Raw genomic sequence first — 22,361 nt, forward strand, 5'->3', positions numbered from 1 at the left:
GTCATTTATTAGGAGCAACATTTTGGCATTTTCTTCTTCTGCGGAGCCAAATCTGATATTCGCTTAATGGCATCTGAACTTTACCTCTGTGTCTCCCCTCCCCTCTGTCTGTGTCATAAATCACATCCACCAACGAGGTGCTGCGGCAGGCTATGAACTTGTGCACCTCACACGCCAGTTGCAGAAATATGAGATCTGACTCTGGCCAAAGGTATGCATGGAATTCTCTTGCCTTTTCTATGTCAGCTTGAAAATAGTCATGGAAACGCTTTACAAGCTGACATCCAGCTCCCCTAACTTCCTGAAAGCGACCTGTGTGAAACAAAAACAATTGGAGTACAAGTATATAATTTAGGGATGTGTCCCTCCCCCAAGTATTGAAAGTATGTATATACCATATTTTTGGAGTATAAGACGCACCTTTCCCCCCAAAAAAACAGAGGGTGAAAATCTGGGTGCATCTTATACACTAAATACAGCATTTTTGGCCTCCCAAAACCCTGCCCTCTTCGCAAAAATGGATGTGGAGAGGGTTTGGGAAGCCTACAAAGTGCTCCTGGGGGCTGGGCAGGACAAAAACGAATGAAAACGGCTCATTTTGGCCCTCCCCAGCCCCCAGGAGCACTCTACAAGCCCCCTAAAGGCTATGCATGCACCTTTTGGGGGCAAACAATGGGCCTGTTTTTGCAAAAAAAATCAGGAGCACTTTTCAGGCCTCTCAAACTCTCTGAATGCCTCATTTTTTAAATAAAAAATGAGGCATGCAGAGGGTTTGGAAGGCCTGCAGAGTGCAAAACCTTTTTTAAAAAAATTACCTCTTCAAAATCTTGGTGCGTCTTATACTCCTGTGCGTCTTATACTCTGAAAAATATGGTATGTATATATAGATAGTCCTGAACTTGCCACCACAATTGAGCCCGAAATGTTTCTGCTAAATGTGAGTCAGTTACCAAGGGTCTGAATTTTGATCATATGACCATGGGGATGCTGAACGGTCATGGGAAAAACAGTCATAAGTCACTTTTTCCAGTGCTGTTGTAAGACAGTCACTAAATGAACTGTTGTAAGTTGAGGACTACCTGCATTATGCAGAACAGAAGCACACAATCTTATGAAATTGTGTGCATCATGTATAAATGCATGTGGACATGATTTAATGGATTCTTTCAGAGAATGGAGTTCAGGTTTCTGAAAAACCTGATGATCAGAAAATCATTCACTCCAATTTATATACATGGCTACACAGTTAACCTAATTTGATGTAAGTGTAACCCAATTTAACATAAATTTAAGTATCTCATCTGGACTCCTCCAGATGCAACAGATTTCCCCCCCCTCATTTGAGGATTTCCATGCACAGATGGAAACTTGGGTTCTTCCACCATGAAGTCCACTACATAAAGATTAATTAAATCATTGTGTTAATAGGTGTATGTATTTGTGGAAGGACCATTATGAAATTTCTCATTGAATTTATTTTGAATTATAATACAATTTTTAAAAACTCAAGAAATATACTTCTTTATTTTGCTTTTAAACATGTCTAGTGGACCAGGAGTTCTTGTTTTGTTGTGCATAAGGTGTAGTATTTGAAGATCTAAACCTTATAATATGCAATATATTTTTCCACTTTTTTAAAAAAATACTTTTTTATTGAACAGTTTTTTCCAATTTTTTAACACAATTATGATCTTTGCAACATTTCCACATCGGTCTACCTCCATTATACCATTTTTATTCATGCATATGCACTGGTGGGTTGCTAATTTTTTTTACTACCAGTTCAGGCATGCTCATACGATGCCCCTGCACTTCTGCGTGCCTCTGAGTGAACCTGCAGTAGTCTCTGCTGGCCCGGAACCTACCACAGTGCCTGCCTACCTTACCTGCCTGCCTGCCTATCATCTAATCCAGGGCTGTCAAACTCTTGGCCACACCCATACCCATTTAAGCAAAGAGGAAAAAAGTCCTGATACGTCATGTGACACTGCTGGGATGACAAGGGTTTGACAACTCTGATCTAATCTATATATCTATCATCTAAATACTGTGTCTTCTATCTATCTGTCTATCATCTCTTTCTATTTACCTACTACTATCTACCTGATGAGATGTCTGTCATGCTTTCTACCAATAGTGGGGTTTGAAACTCAACAGCTGGCTCCCTGCTATGTGATTTTGTGTAGTCTTAACAAAGAACTTTAATATGTTTAATAAATTTTCTTTCCAATTATATACTATAATGTCTTGACACAACATTCTAGAGAGGATTGCTGGCAATTTTCAAGAATTAGGAAGGAAAGGCAATGATGGAAGCATTTGAAGTGAGTTGCATTCCTTTTTTTTTTTTTTTTAGGCAATGGGAACTGTGCCTGTGGTCAATGCAATTGCCACCATGGCTGGACAGGTGAATACTGTAACTGTACCACGGATACCAAGAGTTGCATTTCTAACAATGGTGTCATCTGCAGTGGGAGAGGCAAATGTGTGTGTGGAAAATGCATATGCACAAATCCTGGGGTTTCAGGCAACGTCTGTGAAAAATACCCTACATATGATGATCTTTGCAACTCTAAATGGTAAGCTATTTCTTTGAGTATGGTTAGAAAAGTCTATTTTTCCACATATCTGAATGTACAATAAGCTTTCAGAGGAACTGAATACTCCTCAGTGTTTATATTGGTTATTGTATATTGTCTATTCCATTAAATCCTAATATATTTTGTATTCCTTTCATTATTCTATATGCTCTCTTATTTGTATATTTAGTATATTTGTGTTTATTTACATCTTTTTATGCTGAGGTTAATTTTAATTGTTTTCTACACCAGTCAGGGTGATTTGACCCTGAAAAGATATTGTAATCTATAATCTGAGAAATTCCAATAAAGTTGGTTAATAGTAGTGTAAATGTCCAACAATGCATGAATACTGTGTCAGGAAATGAGAAATGGTGTAAAGCAGGAGGGGGTACAATCTACCTCCCAGTGGTTAAATTCATTTTTTTTCTACTGGTTCTGTGGGCGTGGCCTGGTGGGCATGGCAGGAGAAGGATACTGCAAAATCTCCATTCTCTCTCCACTCCTGGGGAAGGATACTGCAAAATCCCCATTCCCACCCCACTCTGGGGCCAGCCAGAGGTGGTATTTTCTGGTTCTCCAAACTACTCAAAATATCTGCTACTGGTTCTCTAGAACCTGTCAGAACTTGCTGAATTTCACCCCTGCTACCTCCACAGGCCCATATATACCTATCAAAACCTTGGTTATACAGCAAGTAGAGACCTCTCAAATATTGCTACCAAACTGTAATTTTTAATCTTCCACTCTTTGAACTTCAGCTTTGACATGCTAATCATGTATAATTCTCAGCCTGAAAAATATGATTGGAGAACAGGGTGTTTTTACTTTTTTCTCATACTGGGATTGGCTTCCCCTCCCTTTGCAGACTTTCTAAAAAGAAACAATGCAACCCAAGAAGACCTGATGCTTGCGGTCAGATTTTCCCTACCTGCTTTTCCCCCAGCAATAGGCAGGTGCCCAACCACTTAATTCTGAGGACCCTTCAAAGTGTGTTGCAATGACAAATGGCTGCAGAAGAAGTCCAAAGCTTAGACCCAATTAGAAGCCACTACTCTGAGAGACAAGCGGCAGTAAAATAAATGGGGTATGGGCCAATCTGCTGTAGTCTGTGGCCCAAAGCACCCTTCAGAAAGGCTCATTCAGTGTTACTTTGTCCCATATTACCAGAGGTCTTTTATGATGAAGACCATGACATCGGCATAGGATATTTCAACCTTCCTCTTTAAGCAGCCCTACAGTATTTGCTTTCTTCAGTTACTCTTTAAAAACTTCATTTTATTATTGCTGTGAACTAGGAAAAGGGTTTGTATTTTCATTTTGTTTATGTTAGCAACTTGATTGCTAGTTACATCCATGATTCTAATTGTTATTACTGATTTGTTAGAATAGAATAACAGAGTTGGAAGGGACCTTGGAAATCTTCTAGTCCAACACCCTGCTTAGGCAGGAAACCCTACACCACTTCAGACAAATGGCTATCCAATCTCTTATTAAAAACTTCCAGTGTTGGAGCATTCACAACTTCTGGAGGCAAGTTGTTCTACTGATTAATTGTTCTAACTGTAGGAAATTTATCCTTAGTTCTAGGTTGCTTTTCTCCTTGATTAGTTTCCACCCATTGCTTCTTGTTCTGCCCTCAGGTGCTTTGGAGAATAGCTTGACTCCCTCTTCTTTATGGCAACCCCTTTTAGAACATTGCTATCATGTCTCCCCTAGTCCTTCTTTTCATTAAACTAGACATACCGTGTTCCTGCAACCGTTCTTCAGATGTTTCCCTTGATCTTTTTCCTCAAGGAAGTGCGAGGAACTGAACTAGGTCCTCCTTGAATCATTATTAGCTTTTTTTATTCTCTGTGTACATTTTCAGGAAAGTTTGCGCTGTATTGTAGTGTATTTCCACTTTGCCAAAATCAGAATAATAATAAATCAGACTGGATTTATTAAATCTATCTGAACTTTACGTTCCCCATCTACAACCAAGCTGTCCCCCCCACCCCCAAACATCCGGAAGTACTGGGAGCATTTCCTGATACAATTTCAGATATTTATTTCTGTTCAAGCTGAGAGGAAGTTGCCCGGCAGCTGTTTTATAAATAAATGCAGTTTGTTAAATCAAAGCCACAGACGAATTCCAATTTTTACATCTTAACCATATTGCTAAGCACCGGCCAATGCTACTACTATACAATGTCGTATCTTGATTTGCAAAACAATAGCAATGGCAGACATCAGGATGATTTCCAGGCAAGGCACAATCAGCCAGGACTGTGAAGCACATTTGCTAGTTCAGCTGCTGATAGTTTATTTATTTATATATTACATTTAGAAACCTCCCATCTCCCTCACAGAGTGACTCTGGGTGGTATACATGTGAAACATGGTGTGGAAGTGAGAGGATTAGGTTGCCCTCCTTGACCTCCAGCTGATATTACTGTTAGTCATAGCTGGGACTGGCTGTGGGAGAATAACTCTGGCCCACTTTCTGTTATTTTTGTTGTTTTTTTTTCAACCAGAAAGCTCAAGCTTGGCTCCAACCCCAGTTTGCTCATTAATTAAACTTTCTGACCAGCCTGTATGGGTGTTGGATCAATTCAGGGATTTTGATTACTGCTCAAATAATTCAGTTGATTTATATATCTAAAAATCATGTAGTATACCAAACCATTAAAAAAATACATCAATTTTAACTTCTAAGACAGTGATGGTTAACCTTTTTGGTACTGCATGTCCAAAGTGTGCGTGCGCACAAATGTATGTGTGCATGACCCATCCCCAAATGCAGTGTGAATGCCTCCCCTGCATGTGCCTCGCCTCCCATACATGCGTGCATGTTCCCTGCACATGCGCTCTCCGCACATGCGCCATACCCCCCCCCCAGTCCTCATTTTGGCTTCCAGGTTGGTGCAGGAGGTGTTGCGGGGGGGTCGTGATCTCCGCAGTTTTTCCCCAGTGCGCCCAGGTTTTCTCCTCCATTTCTGCCACAGAGAGGCACCTGTGGAGGATGGAACCTGTGGAGATTGGGGAAGGCACAGGCAGCAGGAATGCAGGAGAAAGCTAGGGCACACTGGGGTGGAACTGAGAAGATCGATGGAGACCCTCCCCTGCGCATGCATGACTGAGACCCAAAGACCATCTAGCTGATGGGAGGCGGCACGCACGTATGTGCAATGGTGCTGGCCAGGGGCAATGACTGGCGTGGTCTCAGAGAGGGCTCTGCGTGCCATAGGTTCACCATCACAGTTCTAAGATATCAAGCTTCCTTTTTACTCTGCACCAAAGCCAAATGTGCTATGGTTATTGGAGTGTTTTTGTGTCACATTCTCATGACATTGTCCTCTTCTCATCCCCAGATCATACTGGAGAAGGTTAAATCATTTTAAGCTGTTCCATTTTTAAAATAGTCTTTCCCCTCTTCTACTGAATCTAAAAACAGTCTGGCATGCTTCCTTGGCCAATAACTTACTGACACAGCCATGATTAAGTTTTGGTATATAATTTTCTATTAAAGATTTAGACTTCAGTATTAAAAGCTAATACAAACTAAATTAAAGAAAAAACCAATAGTAAGAGAGAAGGAAAAGTGGAAGAAAAATATGATAAAAAGAAAAGAAATATATAAAAAAGTGACTTAATTACAAGTATAGGCAAATTCAGTAACTTCATTCTCTGTAAGATTACTAATAGGTATTTCTTCATCCCATAGCCCATCGCTTATCTATAAAATAAATCCATAAAACATCAACTTTTGAATCATGGTATCAGCAAAATGTCTGTAAAAAATTGACAAAACTTTGCAAACAGAGAAAGCCTTATTTTATCCTTTTCAAATAAACCAACTTTATATTCTTTCCTTTTACTTTTAACCGACGTCATCATTCGTTCATTCAAATATTGTGGTAGGATTTTATTTCTTTTCAATTCTTCTTTATCCCATCACACAGACTTCTTCAAGGATTTAATAAGCCTCTTTCTAGATCCAATAAGAAAACATTTTCCAGGTCACCGTCCTTGTTTATCATTTGGATTCTTGCTTTCATTTTCAAAACTTCAGCCAATTTGTTTTGTATATCCAATAAAACATTATTTTCCAAATTGTTTTCTTGGCCTGTTATTTACAAGTCCACCTTCCATACTTTCCCCATCTTGTCAAACAAAATTAACTCTACGTCTGTCATTCTTTCATTACCATCTTTTGGATATAATTTATCCATACAATCAGGTATCATTATTGACACTTTTGACACTGTGGTTACTAAATTGTGGCTCCTTCTTCAACAATCTCCTTTGACATTTCCAATGTTATGACGGTTCATATCATTTGGTAAATCCAAGCTAATCAACGCAAAGGAGGACTTGCATTTTTCTTCTTCTCTTAGAATCTCTACTCCCCTCCAGTGTCCAGTTTCTACAACCATAAAACTAGCTTGTCATTGTAATGAGCAAAGATAACTAAAATAATTCTGGTTCCTGTTAAAAGCTATTTTTTAAAAAAATCTGGTGAACATCCAAAGAGAGATGCCACCAGAATTATTTTTTTCCTTTCCTTTTCTGTGTGGTATATTCTAAATGCTGAGAATTATTTATTCATTACTGCAGGTCTTTCATAAGGTGCTTAAAAATGGCGACTGTGTATGTATTCTCTTTTGATTCTTAATGCAAAAGGAGATTGATAAATCATTGCACCATCTTTCTCAGGAGCTGTGTAGAATGTTATTTAGCTTCTGCTGATCTACTGCATCAGGAAGACTGCGCTGAAAAATGTAAATTGGTTGACGCAATGATCAGTCATGATGAAGGTCTGTACTTTAATTTATTGCTTGGCTATTATTAGTGGTAGCAATCGGTTTACTAGTTCTTGCTGCTTGCATGAGATAGGTGAGTGTGTGTGTGTGTGTGTCTGTGGTGTGCACATAGGATATGTGTGTTTAAATGCATATTTTCAATTGTCCCTCGTGGAACATTTTTCAATAGCATTAAGCTAAAGCTACTCAGGCTCAGGGCTCCGATGTTGCATTTGCTTGTCTGTTGATGTTCTTCTGTGATTTATTTGCAATTTATCACAATGGAAGTGAAGATGTAATGGCTACAATGCTGCCTACTCTCTTCAGTCTACGTAGAAAAGATCACAAGACTGACAACTGAGGTTTTTTAAAAAAAATTAATTATGTTGATAAGCTAAGATAGTGTCCTTCACATCTGACACAAAAGAGTAGGCATAGATATCCAAGGATCGACTGCATATTAAGTACAGTTGAATAGTTGAAAAGATAAGAGTCAGTAACAGTGTTCAGTATACATTTGCATGAAGTAGTTGCCGTACTCTTCCTAAGAATCAGTCTTGTCCTGTTTTCTTCCCCTATCTCTGTGCTATGAGCATCCTTGACTGTGAAGCTGTATTATTACTAAAGGGAGAAGTACACAGAAAACTCACTTCAACATGAAAGATGGGAAAGGAGCTATTACACCTACTCTTACTTGCTCTTCCTCCCTTCTCAATCTGTCTTTACTGACAGATTTTATTTCCACTTTCAAACATTAAATATTTCCTCTCAATGTGCCAGATTGACCAGAAATTCAGCTGGGTATTAGTGAGAAAGAAAAAAGGAACACAGCAAATTTTCATTATTTGTTCTTTTGCTGAGATTTTAATGTATTTCCAAATATCCTAAACAGTTGAAACTCTCCCACAAAGGGAAAGTCAAAATCAGTACTGCAAATATGAGAAGAAAAAAATAAATAATACCAATTAAAAGAGGCACAGAATGAAATCAGAATACAGGACAACAGCAATTTGAAAGAATTTACACAGCAATGCTTGTTTGTTTAAAAGAATTTAGAGGAGTAAAGGAATCTGCATTTGATGCCCCCAAGACTCAATACCAAGCCAATGTCTCAAGGCTACCTATCCCATTGGCTCTAGAAAAAGTGCAGAGAAGATCAACCGGGATGATTAGGGGCAGTGGTGGGTTACTAACCAGTTTACTACCGGTTTGCCTGTGCTTGTGCCCATGAACACGCGCACTGCTTCTGCGCAGAAGCATCCGGGTGGGTGGGCAGAGCCTCCCGTCACTGCTACTACTGGTTCGGCTGAACCGGGCTGAACTGGAAGCAACTCACCTCTGATTAGGGGACTGGAGACTGAAAGATATGAAGAACGATTACAGGAACAGGGCATGGCTAGTCTAGTGAAGAGAAGGACCAGAGGAGACATGATAGCAATGTTCCAATATTTGAGGGGCTGCCACAAAGAGGAGGCAGTCAAACTATATTCCAAGGCACCCGAAGGCCAGAGAAGGAATAATGGATGGAAACTGAACAAGTAGAGATTCAATCTAGAAATAAGGAGGAACTTTCTGACAGTGAGAACAATCAACCAGTGGAACAGAAGTTGCCTTCAGATGTTGAGGGTGCTTCATTGCTGGAAGCTTTCAAGAAGATATTTAACTGCCATTTGTCAGAAATGATGTAGGGTCTCTTGCTTGGGCAAGGGGGAGTTAGACTATGTGACCTACAAGGTCCCTTCCAACTCTGTTAATCTGTTAAAGGGCACCTAAAGGTTGTCTCAGAAGTTATTGTTGGCATCAGTGTTACATTTCTAGCAAGAGATTCTCAGATAGGAACGCATAGGAGATAAACCAGGGAGGGAAATTGACTAGTGAGCTATTGTTACACAAGGGGAAATATGAGAAGAGGATATAGATTTTTAATTCATGGAAGATGTAAATATAGGAATTAGCCTTAATAATCTGAGCCTGCCAGTTGCTTTCACTTTCTGGTGTAATAAAAAAGATCCAATCCAATCATGTTGTGCTGAGTTTCTGGGAAGCCGTAGCTAAGTCAGCCTCCCCTCTGGGAAGATGGACTTTGAAGCCTTATATAGGAAGACGTAAGCCACCCTATTTATCTGACCACACAGATTGAAAGATCTTCTCGGTTCCAATCCACGACAGATCCTTTTTTATAAAAAATGTAGTCTAGTCTGGTGCCAGCAGCCATAGCAGCCATCCGTTCAGTAAATCTTAATCCAAACACACTGAACTGCTTTAATATCCGGAGGCTACTGTGTTTTATAGTGTACAAAAAGTTTCCAGTGATGTGTTCCACTATCGCTTAAGATTTAAGCTATCTACTGACAGCCTCCTTAAAAATAATGCTCCGTGATACCTGAAATAGTTGTATATAAAAAGATGTTTTACAATCTACATCTTTGTTATATTGTATACTAGCCGATAACCCTCTGTTGCCTGGATATTTATTTATGTATAGAGAGAAAATGTCCAGACCAAATGTAATTTCTAATGTTGGATTTTCCCTCTTACCAGAGGGAGCCCCCTTGTGGAGTACTGTGAAGCCGTTACAATGGCAACTCCAATGCGCTGTACAGCAGAATCCATTTTAAGGCACAACAGGCTGTATCTTAACAGAACACACACCGAGAGGGATGTTAGGGGTGTCTTACTCCCACAGTATTTGTTTCCAGAGAGTAAGTCATCTGTGTATTAAGTTTGATCAAAATTGCTCAAGGCGTTTGAGAGTTATGCTGGAGCATACACACACACACACATATAAATGCATCATATGCTGGCCACAGCCATGCCCAGTTTAGCGAAGGGGGGGGGGAAATCCCGATACATCATATGACCCTGCCATGACGACGTGAGTTTGACACCCTTGGTATATAATATAATACCTCCAAATTAGATGTTTGTTCACTCTCTTGAGATCAATTATTTCCTATCCACTTTTTCAGAAACATATCCTGCTGGTTTTAAACTTTGAGAAAATGTCTGTATGGTTGATAACTTTGGTGAAAACTGATTCTGAAAAAATATATAATGTAGGTAGGCAATGGGAACAATGTCATATATTACAAAAATACAGATAAGCTATGGTGCAACATGAAACTTACAAATCACTTTGTTTAGAATGGCTCCCCTTGGAATCCCTTTTCTAACATGGCTATAGATTTCACAGAAACTTTGTTATTATTATTTTGAGTTATATTGATGGGACATGAGAAGTTTCTGGTAGTATTGGCCTAAGGGTCTACATTTTCAGATTCCATTCTTATTTATGTTGTCTGCGCCCTCATGCATATTTCACCTTTTTTAAGTCGCTTGAATAAACATCAAAAGGACTGTGTCTGAGGAAATTTAGGTGAAATCATTGATTACCAAACTGGGAATATCTTACATTTCTTTTATCTGTGTTACTTGAAGTGCATTCCTTATTCCTATCATTATTTCTTTTTAGTTAATAGGCATGTGTACATGATGCTATTTTTTTTTAATAGCAGCATTCTGTCACCAATAAATGGCATTCCTCTTGAAAAGGTTTAATATTTTTGTAAGGGAATATCCTGTACTATTCTACTAGTAGCAAAAAGATAAAGAGGATATGTTTACTCTAATGAAGATTACATGTAGTCCTCGACTTATGACCACAATTGAGCCCAAACTTTCTGTCACTAAGCGAGACATGGGGAGGTTGCAGTGTGAAAAATGGTCATGCACTTTCTTTCAGTGGTGTTGTAGCGTCAAACGGTCACTAAATGAACTACTGTAAGTCAAGGAATACCTGTATTATAATATTCCCGTGATAGCTTTTGCAGCTCCCTTAGAAGCATTTCCAATTTTATAAATTTCCCTTACTTGACCAACTTGATGGTCAACACAGATTGGCAACACCTGGACCTTCTCATCTAATCACTGCAAAGAGTAACCAAAAAAAAAAAAGGAAGCTGTCCCCTCTAATACTAGAACAATTATTTGCAAATCCATTTTAGTATATTTCCAGCTTTGTTTCTTAGTGCCTGTTAAAAATATACTGATATTAGAACTTCGTAATAACTACCTGATATGTTTCTCTCTGAACGATAAAATGGGTTTTTCCTCATCCTCAGATATTACGGAAGATAAATGGGTTCGTTGTGTGTTACAAGGGAAAAATGAATCTGTTATCACATTTCTGATGACAACTAATGAACAGGGGAAAGTCATCATTCATAACATAAAGCAAAAAGGTAAGAGACATTTAGTCTTGGTAAGCTAAGGAATATCGGTCTACATGAACCCTCTCAACATACATCCCAAGAGTGTGAAACTCAAGGCCCGGGGGCCGGATGCAGCCCATGGGGTACTTAGATCTGGCCCACGGGACCACTCTGGAAACAAGGACCAGCCTGTAGTGCTCCTGCCAGTGAAAATGGAGCTCCGTTTTCACAGACAGAGGGTTATAGGAGGCCATGGTGGCTGAAAACACAGCTCGGGAACCAGTTTTCACTGGCAGAGCACTCGGGCTACCACAGGCACCCTGACATAAGTGGTGTCGAGCTGGCCACGCCCACCCTAGCTGCACACACACACACACCACACCCCTGAGGTCAAACACAACCCTCATGTGGCCCTCAATGAAATTGAGTTTGACACCCCTGATCTATCCATTTCTGGAAAGGGCTGTCTGGAAGGGATCTACGACAAAACACCGTGGCCAACACTCCACAGCCAACTCGATATGACAAATTCGCCGCGGCCAACTCACTGCAGCCAACTTGCTGCAGGACAACCTGCCATGGGAGTTATAAGAGTTATACTAATATTGAAGAATTGGGAATAGAGTCATTAAAGAAAGGATGCCAAAGGAGGGACAAAATGAAACGTGAATGACAAAAATTAAAATGAAATTGTACATAAGTAAATTGGTTGAATTGTGCTGCAGCATGTTCTCCTGTGGAGAGTGGGCCATGGTAAGTTGTCTATGGCTGCAGCGAGACAGTGGTTAAGTGAATTTTGGCCCTTTTATGATCTTTCTTGCCACGGTTGTTAAGTGAATCACAACAGTTGCTAACACAACTGACTTACGTGACCCCAGAAAACTGCAACGGTTATAAATATGAGCCAGTTTCCAAGCATCTGAATTTTGATCACATGACCATGGAGATGTTGTACCGTTGACAAGTGTGAAAAGCGGTCATAAATAAGTCACTTTTTTCAGTACTGTTGTAACTTCAAACAATCATTAAATGAAAGGTTGTAAGTCGAGGACTATCCGCATGCCTTTCCTGGAAGTTTTTCTACAGAATATTAAGTCTATGTCCCAAGGTTTCTTTTAATACTGTTAAAAGAATTTGGGTGCATAAAGTTCAAGAGTAATGAGCAAATTCCTTTTACAGTATCTTTCTGCTTATGGCTCCCAGATTCTAAGCCAAAATATTTTAGTAAAATGAAGTGTAACAGGCAGCTTCCCTCCTAAAGTAGGCCTTTTCGTGTGACTATTCATAAATATGGCAAGGAACACGCTAGCCAATGTTAAGGTATTTTTTGTTCAATCTTTCATTTGTTTTAGATCTCCCAAAGACTGACACACTTAGTTTTTATGCGTGAGTGGTTTACATATAGCTCATCTCTACCTACATGTATGAGGCAGCTATCATACATGCCAATGCTGTGGGTGTACAAAAGAACACATTGGGGTTGGAGCCATATTTAAACAAAACCTATACAAAACTGAAAAGTTCACAGCAACTTTCCAAATTTTGTCTTCCAACATTTCCAGGATTCTGATATTTATAGATGAAAGTAACATTGACCTACGGTGCAGGTTTCTTCCTTTTTTCCCATATTTAAAGCTATTTATTTATTTTCACTACTGTCGCTCTTTTTCCCTACAGATTATCCACAGCCGCCAAATATTACAATGATTATGTTGGGGATTTCTACGGCAGTAGTCGTCACTGGGATTGTTTTACTTTCCATGTGGAAATTATTTATTTCATTTGAAGACCGTAAAGAAGTCGCTAAATTCGAAGCAGAGAGATCGAAGGCCAAGTGGCAAACGGTACGTTAAAAAAAAACAGGATTCAAGACAACATTATTGTAAATAGTAGCAAGATAAAAATTGCTACTGTAACCATAGTAGAGCCACTTTGGTGTAGTGGTAAAAGCTAGCCTAGGAGACTGTGTGTCATAGCCCCATTTAGGCATAAAGCTGGCTAGATGACTCTCCCTCAGCCCAACTTATCTCACAGTAATCCTACCCTTAAGACCAACGCTAACCTGAACGCTAACCCTGACCCTAACTTTAATGTTGCTTTTTGGCTGTGACATCAGGGAAGTCAAAACCTAACCCTAACACTAACCCCAATTCTAACCCTAATGCCAACCCTATCCCGAAAGCCAATGCTAACGCTAACAGTAACCCTACCTATAGTAGTCTGTTCTGACACCCCTCTGTACGCCGAGGCACTCCGAGACAAGATTACTGCTAGACAATTTATTCACAGTAAATTAACACACTGACAAGACTTTGGCAGCAATCCAGACTTCCAAGATAAGAAATACACACGAGAGCTTCTCCAGCATGCGTATATTAGTTGAATCCTGCAAACAGCCTCCTCCCAAAGTCTCTCCTTATATACTCTCTTGGGAGGAGCCTCATTACAACCACCTGGGTCCAATTATCTTTTGTATTTGCATAGTTGTTGTTGTCGCTTATCTGCCCGCCTTTGCCTGGCGTCCAGGACCCTTAGCTCCTCCCCACTGCTCCAAGGCCTGACATCTTCACCACTGCTCCAGGGCCTGACGTCATGAGCACACTCCTTTTGGCTTTCACCACTACTCCATGCCTCAGGCACCTCCTGGTGACCAACCAGCCTCTCTGGTCCCTGCTCGGAGTCTGAACCCTGTCCAGTGTCCTCCACATCTTCCAGAGCCGACTCATAGGGCCCCTCGCTATCAGAGTCTGTTTGCAGCTCCAACAGCTCCTGCTGGGCCACAACAGTAATCCTAGCCCTAATACCATGTTTCCCAAAAAATAAGACAGGGTCTTATTTTTTTGACCCTGAAATTAGTGCTTAGCCTTATTTTTGGGGAAAATAATGGTCACCTCGTGGCTGCTGCTGTGTTGCAATATTTTTAGGAAGGGCTTATTTTCGAGGGAGGGCTTATTTTAGTGCATGCACTCAAAAGCCCAATTGGGCTTATTGTCCGGGGAGGTCTTATTTTAGGGGAAACAAGGTACCAACCTAACTTTTACCTAGTGCCAACCCAAAACCTGCCTCTAACCCAAATTCTAACCTTAATTCAAATCCTAACGTCAATGCCAACACTAAGTCTGATGCCTATGCTAACCCTAAACTTAACCCTCACTCTATTCCTAACACTAATGTCAATGCCAACCATAACCCTGACGTTAAGCTTAATGTTGGCCTTTTGCTGTCACATCAGGTTAGCCAAATTTAACATTGATTTTTGAGGCAGACTTCAAGAAACACTAACTGTAACCTTAATTCTAACCCTAATACCAATGCTAGGGGGGGGGGGAGAGAGAGAGACAGAGAGACAGAGATAGAGACAGAGAGACAGACATTTCCCCTAGAAATGGATTTGTCCTCCTGGGAAGTTTGGAGTAGAAGATAGAAGGGAAGGGAAGAGGGGACAATGATTCCTTTATTGCAATAGGACTGGAATCAGAGGAAGAATTATCTGCCCCACTTCTTTCTTACCCCTGAATTTGTGTGTGCAAAACATCTGTTGTGCTTTGTGGCTAACAATGGGTAACCAGGGGTTGCAAGCACAGTTCACTCTTCTTTAAGCCAGCAGAATTTTCTCCCAGTTCCATGCTGAATAGCAACTTTAGTGTTGCCACGTAGAAGAGCCCTTAGTATCAAACAGCCATTGATAAGACCTGTCCTCCGTGAATTTCTACAGTCTTTTAGAGTCAATCAGAATAGGGGCCATCACCATGTTTAGTACCAATCTAAAGTTTGCTTATGTACTATGCAAAGAAGAACTTCCTTTGTCTGTTCTAAATCTCCTCCCTATCTGCTGTAATCACTGGCTATTGTTATGGCAAAGGACGTAAAACATCCCTGTGACCATTTTATGCCATGCGTGGCTTTATAAACCTAGAACCTGATCTCCAACACTCCATCAATCTTTTTCCAAGTCCAAGAGTCCCAGGTGATATAGTGCCTCCAGCTGGACAGATGCAAGAATGCACTGCAAACATTCCCAAGAAATTGAATCCTCAATACTTTGCTGTTATGTCTACCTCACACTTTGCAGCCATGTAAGATGCAGTACTGTGATAAAACTGCCACATACACGGCAAAAGTCAGTCAGGTTAATGGAACCCAAACCTGACATAGATTGTTCCTATAAGATGAGCATTCATTTTGGATAAACAGTACCGGTAAAAAGTTATTTGTTTTGGTAAATGTTTAGTACAAATGTATGCAGGTTTTGTCAACAAAGACCCCAACCACATACGAGAATACATTTCCCGCATCTCCAGCTGCACAGCAGAAGGGGCTGTGATTAAAGAGCCCCCCAGGAGCCCAAGGCCATTTTCCCTCCTCTTTAAGTGCTGCTCCACTGGCAGCTGCCAAAAGTGCAGCCTATGTTTCCAGTTCTTTGGGGCAGGTTGGATTACAGGGTTTAGTGGCTGAGGTCTAGACAACAGATTTCCTGAAATTTTGCCAGCAACTTTGGCTGCCATATTCAGAGGCGAGGTGGTTTGCTACGCAGACCCCAGGCAACTGAGCAGGGATGGACTGGGCTTCTGTCTTTGTAGCCGGGTAACTTGACTTCTATTTCAGCTGAGCTGGTTCCTGAGGGAACTTCAGGAAATCTGTTACCTAGACCAGCGGCTCCCAACCTTTTGGGGACTAGAGACCGATTCCGTGGAGAGAGGTTTTTCCACGGATCAGAGGGAGTGTGATTATGTGTACTGCAAGCATTTTGCAGATGGGGCCTAGTTTCTGGCAAGCCGTGGGTTGGGAACCTCTGACCTAGACCACAAACACTAAACCCTGAAGTTCAACATTGTTAACAGATACTGGACAGGAAACTGCATCAGTTGCCTTTATTTGTTTTTATTGATAATGCTGAGTAGCTGATTCCCAGACAAGCTGGAAGCCGGGGACAGTGGGAAAGCTAGCTGGGCCATGACTCACAGGCTTACTTACCCAGGCAGGCAGATCAGGGCTGCTCAGTTGGGCCACAGGGACCGCGGGGAAAGCCACAGAGACTGTGTGGTCAATGCAAGCGAGGAGCCACACAGTGTGCTATGCCAGGGAGCCGAAATGAGGAGTGACTAAGCAGGGCGGGGTGAGTGGGTGGGCGGGTCATGAGGGAGCAGGCAGGCGAAGGGTCAACCAGATGTGGTATTTGCCAATTCTCCAAATTACTCAAAATTTCCACTACCGATTCGCCTGAACTGATCCGAACCAGCTGAATACTACCTCTGATCAGTACCCATTTTGCTCTTCATTGCAAACAGTTTTTAGTGTGAAGAGACTAAATTATGATTTTACTGTTTAATTATTGTGACGGAATCCCAGAAATAAGTAAAGTCTAGCTATGTCCATATTACCACCACCGTCCAGGCCTTCCGCGCAGCCCTCAAGACCTGGCTATCCCAACAGGCCTGGGGATAAGCCTCTAATTTGCCCCACCCGAGTGTTGAATGTTGAATGCAAGTTGTGTTTTTATTACTTTATTTTGCTCACATATTGTTTATTTTGAATTGCACCCCCTCCTTAATGATTGTAAGCCGCCCTGAGTCCCCTCAGGGAAAAGGGCGGCCTATAAATCCTAATAAAATACAAATACAAAATACAAATATTACTGTTTCGTTTTAATAATTTTTAAATTGATATTGAGTATTTTGAAGACTGTGAAAGGCTTTTTCTTAAAGCCACACATTCAGCAAATTATGAATCATACCCCCCCCCCGCAAATCGATTGATATATTAGGTTTGTTTAATTAACCCACAAAATCAGAGGTGAAATATTCTGTTACATATAGTGTTTTTCTTCTTTTCTAGGGAACAAACCCCCTCTACAGAGGCTCCACAACAACTTTTAAGAATGTAACATACAAGCAAAAGGAAAGGCAACGTGGCAGTCCTGCCAATGCATACTAATAATTCAAAATTATTGGAAAAAAACAGTTCTGGAAAACTTTTATTTTTTTTTAAAAAAAGGAAGTTTGCTCTGTTTTCTTCTAAATTTGTTTGGAGGGTTGTAGTAAAACCACTATGGTGGTATGGAAGTTTTAAGGTGAGAGCATATGTGGTTTCAAAAGTGGGACTGTTTTGGAACCAGGCAGGGAGCTGAGCAGCAGTAGAGGAGATTAAATGACAAAGAACCATCTGGGCATGTAGGAATGCACCAATTAAGCATGACATGAAAATAATATCTGGTGCAATTTTGCAGTAATGAGATTTGGGGAATTGGTCTGAATGACCTTTCAAGAAACCCATTTCAAATCTTCCTTCTGATCTCAAAGTAATTCAAGATGTTAGAACAAAGCATCTTCTCAAACTCTGCTAAGAAGTATACTTCAGCCAGTTTTGTCAGTTCCAGTCAGCATTTTACTGCACGTTTAAGATATACCTTTGGAGTATTTGCACCTTAAATATTACTGGATAAAGAAACAGATTTCAGTTTTTAAAAGAAAGAAAACTTGGGAGAGAAAAGCGTTCCTGATTTATTAATAAAGTACCCAGCACTTACAGCTGTATTTTTAACCATGGTACAATCTTAGGTATTCTGTTTGGAAATCCCATGAAGTTAAATGAGAGAGTTTCCTATGAAATGTTTACCCTCTAGACTAGAGGTTGATGGATTGAGGAGAGCCATGTTGTCTAAAGATGAATGAAGGTGATGATGAGGGATATGATGATGACCAGTAGTGGGACTCAACCGGTGTAAAAAACCAGTTCGCTGAGCATGCGCACAATGTGTTTGAAAACAGCTCTAAAACTTACCTTCCATTGCAGCCCCCGTGAGTAATTGGCGACAACTGCTCGCCGGAACTACTGGTTCACCTGAACCGGTCCGTACTGGCTGAATCTCACCCCTGATTACTACCTAAGAACATAATATGTATGGCCACTAGATTTTTTTCTATGGTAACTTTCAGATTCTTCACCCATTTGATTTTTTGTATTGTGTCCAATGGCATCTCTTGGGTGAACCACCATTTTGCCCTGTAGGGCAACCAGAATACATACCATGTGCTTTCCAAATTACAATATATCTAATGAACCCAAACGTTGAGGACCTATCATTTAAGGGAGTTGCTTTTTCCCCCAAATATGTAAATAAGATTTAATACAGCGGGTCTCAAAGATTTGCTATGCTGCAAATATGGTTTTTGATAATGCAAATTTTAAAAGATTGTTTTTTTAAAAAAACAGAGTGTTTGTTTTATCTTGAATATATGTTGGATAATGGTGATGGGAGTTTTTATTATGAATGTACTGTGCATTTAAGACACTGGAAACATCTGTTGTTTTTACTGAAATGGTTTTGACCCAAGGCTGGACCTAAAATAAGGCCAAAACATTATCAGTACTGTAATATTATTATTACTCTTTGGAGTCCTTTAGCATTATTTTCTAATATGCAAATGGAACACTTTTTTAAAAACAAAGGAATGTTGTGTTACATTTTTAATACATTGATATGTAAACTGATTTTTTAAATTGTTTTCACATAGATTCTGTGATATAAAATGGATAAGTAAAAGAAAGTCAAATATTTTTACTGATATTGATTTTTACAAACCCTGAAATCTATAGACTCTGTGCATGTTATCTGTGCATGTTATATGAACAAGCTGGTGTTATTAACTTACAGGTAGTCCTTGACTTATGACCATTCATTTAGTGACCATTTGAAGCTACAATGGCACTGAAAAAAGTGCCTTATGGCTTGTCCTTGCACTTATGTCCAGTGCAATGGCTTCACGGTATTTGAGTGGTATTCAGGCACTTGGCAACTGGCATATATTTATGAGTGTTATGGGATCATGTGATCACTATTTGTGACCTTCCTAGCTGGTTTCCAGCAAGCAGTCAATAGGGAAGCCAGCAAAGAATGTCACAAATCATGATCATGTGAAGTCTTGCTTAAAAAGTGCAGTGTGCTGCTTAACCACTGTGGTTAAAAAGATAAAATCAAGTGCAATTGTGTGATCCACCATATAATGACTATACCACTTAATGAAAATTTTCTGGTCACAATTGTAGTTATAAGTCAAGAACTACCTGTAAACTGTGGTTTAATTCACTAAGGTTAAACATCAAGTACAACCATTTGACCTCCTTGAAATTGATTTTTAAACCCTCCTCCTCTGGTCAACTTACTGTTTCTGCATAATAACACCATTGGTAGGGGACTGGAGACTAAAACATTTGAAGAATGGTTGCAGGGATTGGGTATATCTAATTTAATGAAAAGAAGGAGGGACATAATAGCAGTGTTCCAATATCTCAGGGGCTGCCATAACAAAGAAGGGATCAACCTATTCTTCAAAGCACCTGAATGCAGAACAAGAAGCAATGGATGGAAACTAATCAAAGAGAGAACCAAGATCTAAGGAGACATTTCCTGACAGTTAGAACAATTAACAGTGGAACAACTTGCCTCCAGAATCTGTGGGTGCTCCATCTGGAGCTTTTCAAGAAGAGATTGGGCAATCATTTGTCTGAAATGGTACAGGGTCTCCTAGTTGAGCAGTGGTTTGGACTAGAAGACTTCCAAGGTTTCTTCCAACTCTGTTGTTTTGTTCTTCTATTCTGGTAACCTGTGGTCTAAATTGTCTATTTATTCCTTCTGATTTAGTGGGCCACTGTATATTTCCCAGAGTTGGCTCCTTTCTTTCTTTTCTCAGCAGCCCAGAGCTATCTTTCAGATTACTGACCCAGAGACATTTTGTGAAATAAAGCTGAGGAGTCAGAAAGCTGAGGAGGAAGAAACCAGGATTGTACATCAAAGTTGTACAAAGAGATACATTACCCAAGCGGTTTTCTGTAACATGACTATTAAGTTTGTATATGATAAAAATAAATGCACATGTTTAAAAACATGTGACTAAATGAGCTAATTATTATCCACTTTTGTGAAACATGTAATATACAGCAGTTGTATATACTGTATTTTTCAGAGTATAAGACGCACCGTTCCCCCCCCCAAAAAGAGAGTGAAAATTTGGGTGTGTCTTATACACCAAATGTAGCCCCACCTACCCTCACCAGAGGCCAAAAACAAGAGGCATGGAGGCAGCGATGGTGTGCGGCAATCCCTACAGCCCGGAACAGCTGATTGGGGGTATTCCAGCAGTCCGATCCACCCACCAATTAGCTGTGCTGAATCAGGCTGCAATAAGTGCTGAAGCTGACCTGGCTGGTCAGTTTGCAGCAGCAATCACATTCAGAAAGCACACACTGATTCAGCAGGATTCAAAATAATAATAATATACAATACATTACCAAAAGCAGGTTTTCCAAGGTAGCAGTAAATACAAACAAAACACAAGCAGTTTCATTTTCAGTTCTCTGCTAAGCCAGGCTCCTTCCTGTCTCCTTGTTGCTCACACAGCAAATTTCAGAGTCCAAATAGCCGTCATTGGCTGACTTAGTTGCTATGCCTATTCATTGGCTGACCTTGTTACCATGTATCAGCTGAACACCACCCATGCTGGTAGGCAGGGGCAGAATTTTTCTTATTATTATTTTCCTCCCCAAAAACTAAGGTGCATCTTATACTCTGGAGCATCTTACACTCCGAAAAATACAGTACACATTTCTATATATGTGTATAGTAAAGAAACCCACACAATTTTACTGAAAAAATGATAGTAATTAAAAACTAATACAAGATAATCACAGACACAAGGGAGAGAGTAAAAAGTGCAAAGGAAAAGTAAAAAAAGGAAAGAGTGAAATAAGGAAAAAGAAAACAAATATATAAAGAAGTAACTTTCAATTTCCACCATGTATAATCAATTTTCATAGCTCTTTACCTCCAATAAGTTTTCCAAAGATATTCCGTCTTCCCTTGAGTCAACCTTGAGCTGGTGAGATTTGAACTGCCAAACTGTAGCTAGCAGTCAGCTGAAGTAGCCTGCAGCAGTACTGCATTCTAACCAATGTGTCACCTCGTCTGATTAATCCCTCTCCTGGCATTCAGACCTGTGGGAGACACCTATCCTGTGGTCTCCTCAGGAGGAACAGGATCCGGAGTATATGTTGGTGATCTCCTGTCCTTTCCTTGTCCAAAGAGTCTCCAAAGAACTGCTTTAATCACTGGTTTTTCAGTCTTTTCTGTAGTCTTCATCTCCGCTCTCTAGAAAACATGTTTAGTTCGCCATGCCTCCACTGGAACTCCATATAGTTCTATCATATCTCTGAACAGTTGCACGAGGAGAGTTGGCGCCACCAACATCCAAACATAGAACCAAAGAAACAGCAAGTGTGAAAAGTCATATCTCTCAAAAATGTATCCTCAGGTTAGAAGTTCACATCTCAGCATTCAAGTATCTATTTGTTTGGATGATTCAACAGGATGATTAGACAACTCACAGTGAATTATCTATGGATGCTATTCATAACTGTATATGCAATATCAAATTATAAAAACAGTATGTCAGTAGATCCAATAATACCATTGTGACATAAATGTTATATTACTTTTTTTTTTTTAAACAGAACTTTTTTATTTTTCTTTAAAAAAAAACACAAATATGTCATCATTTGTCAATCATTAAGACATTGAAGTACAATTTTTTTTTGTTGTGTGTACCCCTCCCTCCCTCCACCCCCCCACGCCCCCTCCTCCTTCCCCCCCCCGACTTCCCAGAACCCGTACACGGTATGGATTTTTAACTAACACAGTCTAAAATCTATTGAGAAAAAAGAAATAAAGAAATTAATGACATTCTAGATTGACCTTAGCTTCTTCTTACTGAACTGACTTTTAACAGTTTAAA

The 22,361-nt window shown here is 40.0% G+C and overlaps 1 protein-coding gene across 2 annotated transcripts in view; it reads left to right on the forward strand.

Moving 5' to 3' along the window:
* The window catches only part of ITGB6 (integrin subunit beta 6), a 46,297-nt gene extending 27,363 nt beyond the window's left edge, over nt 1-18,934 (forward strand). The window contains exons 11-15 of one of the 2 annotated variants that reach the window (XM_032220522.1): nt 2,357-2,579; nt 7,278-7,378; nt 11,485-11,604; nt 13,252-13,418; nt 17,410-18,934. In XM_032220522.1, the coding sequence (XP_032076413.1) occupies nt 2,357-2,579; nt 7,278-7,378; nt 11,485-11,604; nt 13,252-13,418; nt 17,410-17,508 (710 nt within the window). In that variant the 3' untranslated portion in view covers nt 17,509-18,934. The remainder of the gene's footprint in view (nt 1-2,356; nt 2,580-7,277; nt 7,379-11,484; nt 11,605-13,251; nt 13,419-17,409) is intronic. The other variant, XM_032220530.1, reaches the window with a different exon arrangement.
* The last annotated feature ends 3,427 nt before the right edge of the window (nt 18,935-22,361 follow it).

This window comes from Thamnophis elegans, chromosome 1 (genome assembly GCF_009769535.1).
Source record: "Thamnophis elegans isolate rThaEle1 chromosome 1, rThaEle1.pri, whole genome shotgun sequence".
Lineage (NCBI taxonomy): Eukaryota > Metazoa > Chordata > Lepidosauria > Squamata > Colubridae > Thamnophis > Thamnophis elegans.